Source organism: Aulonocara stuartgranti (assembly GCF_965226115.1).
Source record: "Aulonocara stuartgranti genome assembly, chromosome: 5".
Classification (NCBI taxonomy): domain Eukaryota; kingdom Metazoa; phylum Chordata; class Actinopteri; order Cichliformes; family Cichlidae; genus Aulonocara; species Aulonocara stuartgranti.
The window spans coordinates 6,452,332-6,464,331 of NC_138943.1; the positions used below are offsets into that span (position 1 = coordinate 6,452,332).

General features: G+C 41.8%; 1 protein-coding gene across 1 annotated transcript; it reads right to left on the reverse strand.

The window, feature by feature from the left end:
* Positions 1 to 736: 736 nt before the first annotated feature.
* LOC309707443 (elastase-1-like) lies at positions 737 to 3,715 on the reverse strand. The gene is made up of 8 exons (XM_082534778.1): positions 3,605 to 3,715; positions 3,299 to 3,384; positions 3,056 to 3,156; positions 1,861 to 1,986; positions 1,474 to 1,610; positions 1,238 to 1,380; positions 988 to 1,137; positions 737 to 853 (listed from the first exon to the last, which is right to left on the reverse strand). The coding sequence occupies exons 1-8, from the start codon at positions 3,642 to 3,644 to the stop codon at positions 845 to 847; spliced, it is 792 nt and encodes a 263-aa protein (XP_082390904.1). The 5' UTR covers positions 3,645 to 3,715; the 3' UTR covers positions 737 to 844.
* Positions 3,716 to 12,000: the final 8,285 nt, after the last annotated feature.

Below are 12,000 nucleotides of genomic sequence, written 5' to 3' on the forward strand. Positions count from 1 at the left end.
TTTTTAAAAAATGTTTGTAGAGGCAGTCCATATTGATTTTTTTTCTGTTTTTTTTTTTTTACACCTGTGGCAATTTAAGCATTTTAGGTGTGCAATGTAAAAAAAAAAAATCAAATACCAAGAATAACTTAATCAAATCACCTGATTTTTATCCTAATCTAACTAATAAACTTGAAATGAATAGATGAAAAGAGCTACATCCAGGCCTTGTCCCGTGCCTGATAATGTCCAGCAGTGACTCAGTATGTCCTCCAATCCCTTTGAAACCTTAATCCAACTTGGCAAAAAAAAAAAAATGAGTAAAGACAAAGCTAAAAATTATAATTACAATTTGTAATTCCTGTGGCATCTCAGAATTTCTAAATCTCTAAATCTCTTTTTTTTCTTTTTCATAGTAAAAGATGACCTTTGTCCTCCTCCGCTGTGCTTGGCAGAGGTTAGACATACACCTGTTGTCTAGCTCAGACTTTTTTGCTGTTTCAAATAGTTTTTGCAATCACAGAGGTGACAAAAAAAGTGCCTCTATACTTTCCATCAGTACCCAAGTGTTCAGCATTTACTGTAAACACTATAATTTACGTACTTTCATAAATGATAGTTAATTCTTTTCCCCCCCAATGTCCTTGATTCACATCTTGTTGCAGGGTAGAATAGACTGATGTCTAAGCCTAAGTAAATTACCTTTTTAATGGCATTTCCATTGCATAAACTTTCTGATGATAAATGAGTCATCACACAAAGTTAATTACATTTATTTTTGCAGAATTGCACCAGACAAGTGAGTCTGTACAGATGAAAATATGATGGAATGCGGTCTCTGCAGCGTCAACGATTCTTGTGCTTACTAGACGATCTATAAAACATAAAACATTCAAATTGGTTAAGCATTGCAACCTTAGAGATATAACGATAAATTAATTCTATAAAACATTTTTAGTTGTAATAATTTCATGAATATCTCTGATAATAAAATCCTTTTATACTAACAGTGTTTATCCAGTCAATGAAAGCGGAGACACGGGTGAAGACAGTAGGCTTCTGATAAGTATTGCATCCCAGACCAGACACGAAGCTGGCAATACCGTGCACGTAGTATTTTCCACCATTCAAGCAGTTAAGAGGGCCACCAGAGTCACCCTGGGAAAAAAAAAAGATTTATTATTTTAATTATGTAAAATGATCCTGTATTTCTTTCTGGCAGCATAGTTTTCTTCTTTTTTTGTAGGATGAAACTCACATTGCATCCAGCCTCTTTTCCATCACCACCGCACACCATGTTGTTTTTCACAGTGCTGCCCCACCAGCTAGGGCTGGAGCAGGTCTGATAGTCCACCACAGGAAGGTAGGCCTGCTTAAGCACAGGAGACAGGCTACCACCGGCTGGACAAAATAAAATGGTAAGGTACATTAGTCTTTACAGAAGACACCCAGTTATGACAGTGATATTGATAGGAGATCATACAAACAACTCACTGGCAGTGCGCCCCCATCCTGTGATGTAGCAGGGGTTGTTGTTGGGCAGAATCTGGCCAGAGGGAGGCAGAGAGCCCAGCTGGACATAAGTGTTCAGGGTGGCGTCTGAGGCCAGTTTCAGCAGAGCGATATCATTCCTAAGGTAGAGAGTTAACAAAATCTGTTTTGTAAAGCCTCTAAAATTGTCTAAATTGTCTAACTCTAACCAAAATAGTTCTGGGAGGCGAATTATGTTCATATCCTTGACCCACCACATCCATAATGTAACATTCAGACCCCAAATCAACACATTTGCCAAACATAATATTACTTAAAAAGGTTATAAATAGCTACAAACAAACAATTTAAAAAATGCTTAGGAATACAAGACATAAAGGTACTTCTCACCCCTGAGACAGTTTGTTAGCATCCCATTGGGGGTGGACATAAATGGCACTGACAGCTATGATCTGCTCTCTGTCACTGATGCTGTTGAGGTCATGTGCACCAAGAATGACACGAAAGGTCCGGGGGCTGCAATGTTTCAGAAACATCCAAAAACAAACACAACATTGTTAGCAATCAATAAGTTGGATTTCACTGCATTATACTCTTGTTTATGTTTGATTCATGTTGTTTGTTTTTCTTTTAAATCAATAAGCAAATTTTCTTTCAATGTGGCAGTTACAAATGAGGTTGTAAGATTTTTCCTCATGCTGGTGGCTTTATGAAACACGGAAATAAATCATAACTAAGTATTCGGTTAGAAGTAACCCATTAACTTTCAAGTCAGGGGTTGAATTTCATTTTACCCTCTACTGTAGAGGAGTTTATATTGGTTTTGAGGACCCTTGTTGGTTTTCCTTAGTTTTACTATGTCCATTGTTAAACCAGTTTTTTATGTTTGTTTGTTTAAATTTTCTGCCTTAATATTCTGTGAAATTTTTTTTCTGTTTTTGTATTTAGGGTGTGGATACTGTTTTTATTTCTACAATCTAGTCTGACCCTGCTTCTTTTTAGGTCGCTGGTTTCTGTTTCCTTTACGCTTTCGTAGGGATTAGTTTAGTTCTTTGTGTTTCCAGACTTCTAAGATTTCTGTCATCATCCTCTCTCTCTTGAGTTTATATGTCAGTCTCTTTTTATTTTCCTATCCTGTAGTTGTTGTCAGGTCTTTGCATTTAGGTTAGGATTAGTCCCCTTTGGTTATGTCTTGTTTTATCCTTTGTAGGTTTATTTTCTTTCCTATTTCAGTTTTACTTCCTGTCTGTATCCCTTTAACCCCCTTAATTGTGTTCAGTTTTTATCGTGTTCAACTGCCTCCCATTCCCCCCCAATGTGTCTTTTCACCAGTCACCCCTCTGTATACTTATAGCCTATCATCCCTACTCATTCCTACCAGCTGCTGGATTTATGATTGTTCTCTTTTCTGGAGTTCATCAGCCAAAATAAACCCCTTGCCTTTTGTTTTTCAAGCCTACCTCCAGCGCCTTGCATTTGGGTCCTCTTCAGCACTTCATGATAAATGACATAATAAGCCCAAATAAAACTAAAACTCCTACAGCCAAAGAATACTGCGTGAGCCTGTAGTTCATCATTTTGTTACCTGTCCACACAGTGAGCAGCAGTCATAACCCAGCCTCTCTGGATCAGAGTTCCTCCACATGTGTGGTAGTAGGAGCCGCCAGATAGGTACTGAAGAGAGATCTAAGGGAGAAACAGAAATCTCTGTGTAAAAACATTCAAGCTTAATTAAAGTTTAATTTAACAATCTGATATTTTGGCTCTGAACGACCACATGCTTTCATTTTTATTGTGAAAATCAATTGAATGTGTCATACTGGGTTACCTGCCAGGGCCAGGAGTTGGGTGCAGCCACCTCACCTCCTACAACCCTTTGATCAATGTTCATCAGATACTTGGGCTCGGCCAGCACTAGTTAAAAAAATAATGATCAGTTTATACACATTAACAGAAATCTGAAAATGTTATTTGCTTTCATCTTTCGGGAAAAGGAAAAATGATCGTCGCTAAAAGAGTGACTGAGTGAATGTACGGACGGTACAGGGCACGACAGAGAGTATGAGAATAAAACGAGACAGACGGATCAATAATGAATGGTTATATAGCACAATGTCTGCTGTCATTTTCTTACCCAAGGCTGCAAGACTTGTCAACACCAAAAACCTGAGCATGTTTGCAGTCTCAAAACGTCTGTGCAGGAACCAGTGCTGCTTTCCTTCTTTTATACCTGAACTTGACCTTCAGCTGATGTGGAAAAATGTGACTGGTCTTTCCCCTGTGACAAAACCCAGGTGTGTACCTGTGGTCTGTGTCACACAGCGCTATCACAGCCAGTTAAAAAAAACATCCCCTGCTTTGGTCAGTTGAATGTGGTCCAAAATGAACAATGTCACATGGATTGACAGTTTTATTGCTGGATAAAATGAGTCACAGTGGTTCAGAGCAGTTAAAAGGAATACATTTATAAATGTATTCTTGCTAATAGTGCGCACCACACTTATTTTGGGCAACAGCTTACAGAAAAGATATTTTCTCAAAATACTTTTGTCAGAAAAGGAGTGTAAGAATGATTCATTCTGTAAATAATGACAATAAATCATATCATAATGTCATCATATCAGATATGTATGACAGATACGTATGAAAACCTACACTGTTACCTCTCACCCAATGTCCTCAATGATTTATTAAATACAGATCATTCCCATTACAGTGCAGCATGAAATCTTAAAATAAAGTGCCTGATGTAAGAGAGGGCAAGATCTTGTGAAGACTTACATCACAGCATAATCACATGTCCATTTGAACCAGCATGAATTATCAAGTGAGCATGGGAAAGCAAACGGCTGTGGCATCAATGGTGTAATGGCATATTCCAAAAGTACACATTAAAATGGAAAACAGGTTCACTTTTTATCTTCTAGTGTCTAGAATCACCTAGACAGTATGACTGACCATGTTAGTCTCTGGAAAGTAAATCTTTTGTTATATTTTACAATATGTTTTACAACTGTCCCATCTGGTCTGTATATTAATTAAAGAGAATATTTCTAAAGTTAGAAATATAAAGAAATGAAGGATAAAGAAGACAATAATTCGTATTGTTGTTATTCATGCCTAATTTAGTTTTTTGGGGTTTTTTTTTTGTTGAAGCTGTTTCAAAAAAACTGAACTGAAACGAAGCTAAAGGAATACTTGAGTGTGATGTCTAGATGGTACCAATTATTTACTAATGTCAAACTAAATGTAATATTAAAAAGGTAATTTAATTTTGTTTGTAGTATAAAGAGTCATTCATGATTCAGAGCAAGGTAAGCGTATACATTATTTTATAGATACAGTAGAAATATGAACTGTAAAGCTAATTGAAAACAGGACAATATTATGGGCTAACACTAGAGGGGACTAAAGACTAACAAACACTTGGCATCTCTACAAAGGGACACACACATTCCTGGTCATACAGACAGATGACAGATGTGGTCCTGACTTTGCTTTGAAAACCTCAAATATTCATGCAGGTCGATTTTAAATTCAGTCTGTAGTGTAGTGCTAATGCTACTACTGAGATTTTTTAAGAGTTCTCTCCATTCCTAACTCTGTGTTTAAATCCAGTGTGAGAACTGAGGTAAAAGTGATTTCTCTCCCTCAGTTCATCATAACCCCTCTGACATTGAACATTAGAATCACAGATGGATTACTTGATGATTTATGCACAGTAAGTCTCTAAGTAAAATACATATAATTATACTTTTTAAAAGCCTTTTACTTGTTCTGAACTAGTCACGCTGATAGCACCAACAGTAGCTTACTGAACAATAGGAAGGCCTCTGATGTGTCCATATTTTATAAAACAGTCCTTAATTAGACAGAAAGTCATTAAAACTGTATGGATTTTGGATTATTGTCTTATCAGGCTATTAAAGAGATAGCTGTGCTGCCTAGTAATTGAGCTGCCCCCCTGACACACAGGGGAAAGGTCCTAATGCTGTAGGACTTCCTGACCAACAGAGGCTCCACAGTTTCATTATTTTCTCCTCGTCCTTTTCAAACTTCTTGTGTACTCCTCCACCACCCCAACCTTTTCTTGCAGAGGCATAAATCAAACGAGGAGATCAAAGACAGGAAGTACTGGGGATGTGTTAATTAAAGATGTTTGTTCTTGATACAGCTTCCCTCATTAATGAACAGTCGATTTGGTTCCCATAAAGATGTCTCACATACACGAGCAGGAAATTGAGGTTTGGAAAAAAAGATGGATGAGATGCACTGATTGTGCGTTGGGTGTGTGATAGAAAGTTGGGGAGGGCTATCACGCAGTGTAAATGTTGATTATGCCAATGTGACACTATTTAAAAAACTCTTGCCAGACTGGAGCTGACAGATTTAAACATCATTTAAATAGGAAACCACTAGCGTTACTACAACCAAATACAGTTACTCATTCCATGATATTCTGATATTCGGTTATTACTTACCATTGGATAATGAATTTCTGTGAGGAAAGTGAGGCAATACAGTGTGTGACACAGACAACTCAGACATTTTAAGAGCTATATAAAGTAGTTTAAGGTAAATCCAAATAAGCATGAGTACAAAAGTTGCCATTAAAGGCACTTATGACAGTCTGGTGCTCAAATATTTGATTTGTATTCCATCTTTTTGTTTCCTACGGTCCATCATTTTCCTGTGAATTTAAAGCTGTATTTTTGTTTCTTTTTTTATTTAATCAATTTGCACTAGTAGAGCACATGGCAAACACAGCACTGAACATATAAAAAAAGAATAAAACAAAAAAATGTGAATTTCTTGTAAATGAAGTTCTTGAAAGTACAATTACAAAAAAAACCCCCAAAACTTATGAAGAGTGGCTTGTAAGGGGTGAAAACCTTTCTCTCTAAAAAGAACACGGCAGCCTGGCTTAGGTTTGCATGTCCTTTCAGTATAGTGGAGACTGAGAATAAGAATAAAAATAAAAATAAGAGTAAGACTAGAGTGTGGATGTTTGCCCATCATGCACAACACCACTTCTGACAAAAACAAAGCATGTTCATACAAACACCTCTTACCAACTGTCAAGCACGATGGTGGCGAGATGATGATGATTTGGGCTTGTTTTTCAGTAACAGTATAACACAGTATCCTAGAGCCAGGAGTGAGGCTGTAATCCAACAGCTAAAGCTTTACCAATATTGTATTATGTAACAAAACAGCAATCCCAAGCAGCAACAAATGTATAGCTGAATGACTGAAAAACAATCAAGATGCTGCAAAGACCCCATCAGTAAATACCTTAAAATGGTCCTGAAGAGAGCTGTGGATTAATGCCCGCAAACCTTAATGAAGTGAAACAACATTGTGAAGAAGACTGGGCCTAAATTCATATTCGTAATCATAGGGAAAAAGATTATTTCAAGTTATTGCTGCTAAAGATGGTTTTACAAGTTACTGATTCATTAGGTGTGTGTAGTGGTTTTTTTTTTTACAGAACTGTACACAATCCTGTGAAAACTGCAGGAGCAGACAGACAGAGCAGACATTTTTGCATCATTGCTTCTTGCACGTGAGCATAGCATTAACTTGCTCTACTAATATTAAATATATTCCCTGAAGTCTTATTGGACAAAGTTTAACAGAGTTATAGTTTCCATTGTTATTTAGTCACTGGCAATGCAGTCCTGTCTTTTATTTTTGTTTTCCTGATGGGCACAAGATTCCTGGGTTGTCTAAGATAACACTGAATTCCTTGAAACACAAAGATTTTACAGAAGGCTCTCTGTGATTACCTACATAACACTCTTGCACTTGATGAACATCTGTCAAGCCCACAAATAAAAACAGAACAGCACCATTTGCACCATCTCACAGCACCTAAGAGTATTAACACTGGTTTGTCTTTCAACTCTTTGTTGTAGTGGTGTAACTTGTTTATATGTAAGGTTTAAGGAGTTGCAGCACTAGATTACTGCAAGGCATAGCACTAATCTATACAGTCTACTAGAGCTGACAGTGTATTAGCACTTCTCCCTGCTGGCCAGGGAAATGTGGAGGGATTCATCAATGCTTCCATGTGTCCTGCTGGGTGACAGCAGTGAAACTGATCCACTGGGCTGTTTGCAACCTTTAATTGCAATTACACCAAAGTGAAAACAATCAATACAGCCTCCCACTACCCCATGCAACCCCCCCTCTCTCTCTCTCAGTCGAGCTTCCTCAGGAGCTCATTTTTCTTCTCATGTTTCCGTCCTCATTCTTCTCAGTCTGCTCATTTCTATAGATCTGGCAAAAAAATGTGCCTCATAGGCGGTGGAGTAATGCGGTTTATGGGGGCAGGGACAAAGTGGTGCAGCAGTAATGCTGCTTAAGAAAGATGATCTGCTGTGGTTACGAGTACTTGATTGATCCTTTGGAGTATTGTTCATCTATCTCTGTCCTACAGCGGCTGCTGCTACTTTAACCTTTAGCTTCCTGTTCCCTCTTCCGTCTGCTTTGGCCTCAGGTGCTGCCAGAGCGCCAGGTCCCAGGCCTTGGTTGAAGCAGTGATGGGGTCTACTGGAGTGGAAAAGGAGGCTGCTGCTCCAAGCTTCCTTCACAGAGTGATAGAGGGGAAAGGAGATTAAAAACTGACCTACCATATTGCTTCACACTGTGTGTTCTAACAATAGGGTCATTACACAGCCTTCAAAAGCTGAAACCAAAAACCATTAACTGAAGAATAAAGGTTCAACAATATCAAAATTAGAAGACACAGAGGATATCTCACGAAGAAATTACCAAACGCAGTTAGCATTAGCACACAAACTGATTAGCATATTTAAAAAGTGATGCAGTAAGTAAAAAACATTTATGGTTATTTATAGCCGTCAACTGTTTTTTTTTATTATTATTATTTTTAACAAGGAAATCTAATTATAATAACAAACAGTGAACAGGGCTTGTAAAGCTCTTTTGTAATGCATAGTTTTATTGCACTGCATGTTTATACCTGACACTGGTTGACGATATAATTACTCCCAGAGGGAAAGGAGAGGAAAAATATGTCAATTAGTGCATTTTCTAGACTGTCAGCTAGCTTGAATAAGTGTGCTGTGATAAGAGTAACTTTCGTTCGTTTCCAGACTAACATGTCACTACACAAATTGTCAAATTCTTTTGTGTCATTACCATTTTCTTTTGTTCTGTGTTTTGCTTTTAACAATACAAAGGAAGAGATATTTATTTGAATACCTGCTTAATTCGTAAGTTTAGTTACTTACAAAGAAACAAACAGTCTCTAATTCGTATAATAGTTTTGTTTTAAATAGAGAGTGCACGTGGCACCAGGACGCTCTAGGCCGTAGGTCGATGATCGATTTTGTAATCGTATCAGCAGACCTGCGACCATATGTTCTGGACACTCGGGTAAAGAGAGGGGCTGAGCTGTCAACTGATCACCACCTGGTGGTGAGTTGGATCAGGTGGCGGGGGAGGACGCTGGACAGACCTGGTGCACCTAAACGCGTAGTGAGGGTGTGCTGGGAACGTCTAGCAGAGGCCCCAGTCCGCGAGATCTTCAACGCACACCTCCGGCAGAGCTTCGACAGCATTCCGAGGGAGACTGGGGACATTGAGTCCGAATGGACCATGTTCAGAGTCTCCATTGCCGAAGCTGCTGCATTGAGCTGCGGCCGCAAGGTGGTGGGTGCCTGCCGTGATGGTAATCCCCGAACCAAATGGTGGACACCAGAGGTGAAGGGAGCCACCAGGCTGAAGAAGGAGTCCTATTGGGCTTGGTTAGCCTGTGGGACTCCGGAGGCAGCCGACAGGTATCGACAGGCCAAGCGGAATGCGGCTTGGGCAGTGGCTGAAGCAAAAACTCGGGTGTGGGAGGAGTTCGGAGAGGCCATGGAAAAAGACTTTCGGACTGCCTCGAAGAGATTCTGGCAAACCGTCAGACGTCTCAGGAGGGGAAAGCGGTGCTCTACCTGCACTGTGTATAGTGCTGGCGGAGCGCTGCTGACATCGACTGAGAAAATTGTCAGGCGGTGGAAGGAATACTTCGAGGACCTCCTTAATCCCACTGACACGTCTTCCGAGGAGGAAGCAGAGTCTGGGGATGAGGGGAATGACCCGCCAATTTCCGGGGGCGAGGTCACTGAGGCAGTTAAACAACTCCTTGGTGGCAGAGCCCCTGGTGTTGATGAGGTCCGCCCCGAGTTCCTGAAGGCTCTGGACGTTGTAGGGCTGTCCTGGTTGACACGCCTCTGCAATGTTGCGTGGAGATCAGGGGCAGTACCTGTGGACTGGCAGACCGGGGTGGTGGTCCCCATCTTTAAGAAAGGGGACCGGAGGGTGTGTTCCAACTACAGGGGGATCACACTCCTCAGCCTCCCTGGGAAAGTCTATGCCAGGGTGCTGGAAAGGAGAGTTCGTCCGTTAGTCGAACCTCGGATACAGGAGGAACAATGCGGTTTTCGTCCTGGTTGCGGAACACTGGACCAGCTCTTTATCCTCTCCAGGATACTTGAGGGTGCATGGGAGTTTGCCCAACCAGTCTACATGTGTTTTGTGGACTTGGAGAAGGCATTCGACCGTGTCCCTCGGGGTGTCCTGTGGGAGGTGTTGCGGGAATATGGGGTGTCTGGCCCATTGCTACGGGCCATTCGATCCCTATACAACCGTTGCAAGAGCTTGGTTCGCATTGCCGGCAACAAGTCGGACTCGTTCCCGGTGGGTGATGGGCTTCGCCAGGGCTGCCCTTTGTCTCCGGTTCTGTTCATAATTTTTATGGACAGGATTTCTAGGCGCAGCCAAGTGGTGGAGGGCTTTCGCTTTGGTGGCCTCAGAATCTCATCTCTGATTTTTGCAGATGATGTGGTTCTGTTGGCTTCATCGGGTGAGGGCCTCCAGCTCGCACTGGAACGGTTCGCAGCCGAGTGTGAAGCAGCGGGAATGAGGATCAGCACCTCCAAATCTGAGGCCATGGTTCTCAGCCGGAAAAGGGTGGAGTGCCCACTCCGGGTCGGGGATGAGTTCCTGCCACAAGTGGAGGAGTTCAAGTATCTCGGGGTCTTGTTCGCGAGTGATGGGAGAAGGGAGCCGGAGATCGACAGACGGATTGGGGCTGCAGCTGCAGTAATGCGGACGCTGCACCGGTCCGTCGTGGTGAAGAGGGAGCTGAGTGTAAAAGCGAAGCTCTCAATTTACCGGTCGATCTACGTCCCTACCCTCATCTATGGCCACGAGCTGTGGGTAGTGACCGAAAGAACGAGATCGCGGATACAAGCGGCAGAAATGAGCTTCCTCCGAAGGGTGGCTGGCCTCTCCCTTAGAGATAGGGTGAGAAGTTCGGCCATCCGGGAGGGGCTCAGAGTAGAGCAGCTGCTGCTCCACATCGAAAGGAGCCAGCTGAGGTGGTTCGGGCATCTGACAAGGATGCCCCCTGGGCGCCTCCTGGGTGGGGTGTTCCAGGCATGTCCCACCGAGAGGAGGCCCCGGGGCAGACCCAGGACACGCTGGAGAGATTATATCTCTCGGCTGGCCTGGGAACGCCTTGGTATTCCCCCGGACAAGCTGGAGGAGGTGGCTGGGGAGAGGGAGGTCTGGGCCTCTTTGCTTAGGCTGCTGCCCCCGCGACCCGGCCCCGGACAAAGCGGATGAAGATGGATGGATGGATGGATAAATAGAGAGACGGAATACCAATAAAAAAATCCAGGGAAAAAGCCACATTACAAAGGTTATAAATTGATTGATCCCATATAATTCTGGCTCCCACAGATTGGCTGTGTGCCCATGTGTGCCCACAGATTATAATAAGTCAATTACAGATACTCTTGATCTCAACTTGTAATGCATACAAAGCGCGCTTGTCCATAGAATTCTTCCACTCTAACATCTCCACCATTATGGGTAAAAGCTGTCAAAGGACATCAGGGACCTGTAGACCTATAGACCTGCACAAGGCTGGAATTGAGTGTAAGACGACTAGCAAGAAGCTTGGTGAGAAGGTGACAACTGTTGCAATTATTTGGAAATAGGTGAAAATGACCATCAGTCTAGAGCACCATGCAAAGCTTGCCTCAGGGGGTGTGGATAAAGGTACTTGGGACCACAGTTACCAACAATACTATTGGTAATGCACTACACCATAATAGATCGAAATGTTGCAGTGCCTGTAAGGTCTCTCTGATCAAGAAGCCAAATATACAGGCCCATATTATGTTTTCCAGGGAGGAGCCAATTCATTGGGTAAAATATTGGATGAGCATCTCCTTCCCTCCCTAGGACAGTAAGGATGGATCATGAATGGATCTTCTGGCATGACAATGACCCAAACCATAAAATCAAGGCAACAAAGAAATGGCTATAGAAGAAGCACATTAGGGTAACTGAATGCCTAGCAAGACTCCAGATCTCAATCTGATAGAAAATCCGTAGACCCAGCTGAAACTTCAAGACACCAAGAGACAGCCAAGAAACCTAAAGAATTTAGAGAGCCGTTGGTAACACATTTTATCATAATGGATTGAAAGAGGAGTGGACCAGAAT

Coding starts and splice junctions, on each gene's coding strand:
- LOC309707443 (XM_082534778.1), bottom strand. CDS start 3,644: ATGCTCAGGTTTTTGGTGTTGACAAGTCTTGCAGCCTTGG. Junction 1,611..1,860: donor GCTAACAAACTGTCTCAGGG/GTGAGAAGTACC, acceptor TCTCTACCTTAG/GAATGATATCGCTCTGCTGA. Junction 1,381..1,473: donor AGGATGGGGGCGCACTGCCA/GTGAGTTGTTTG, acceptor TATTTTGTCCAG/CCGGTGGTAGCCTGTCTCCT.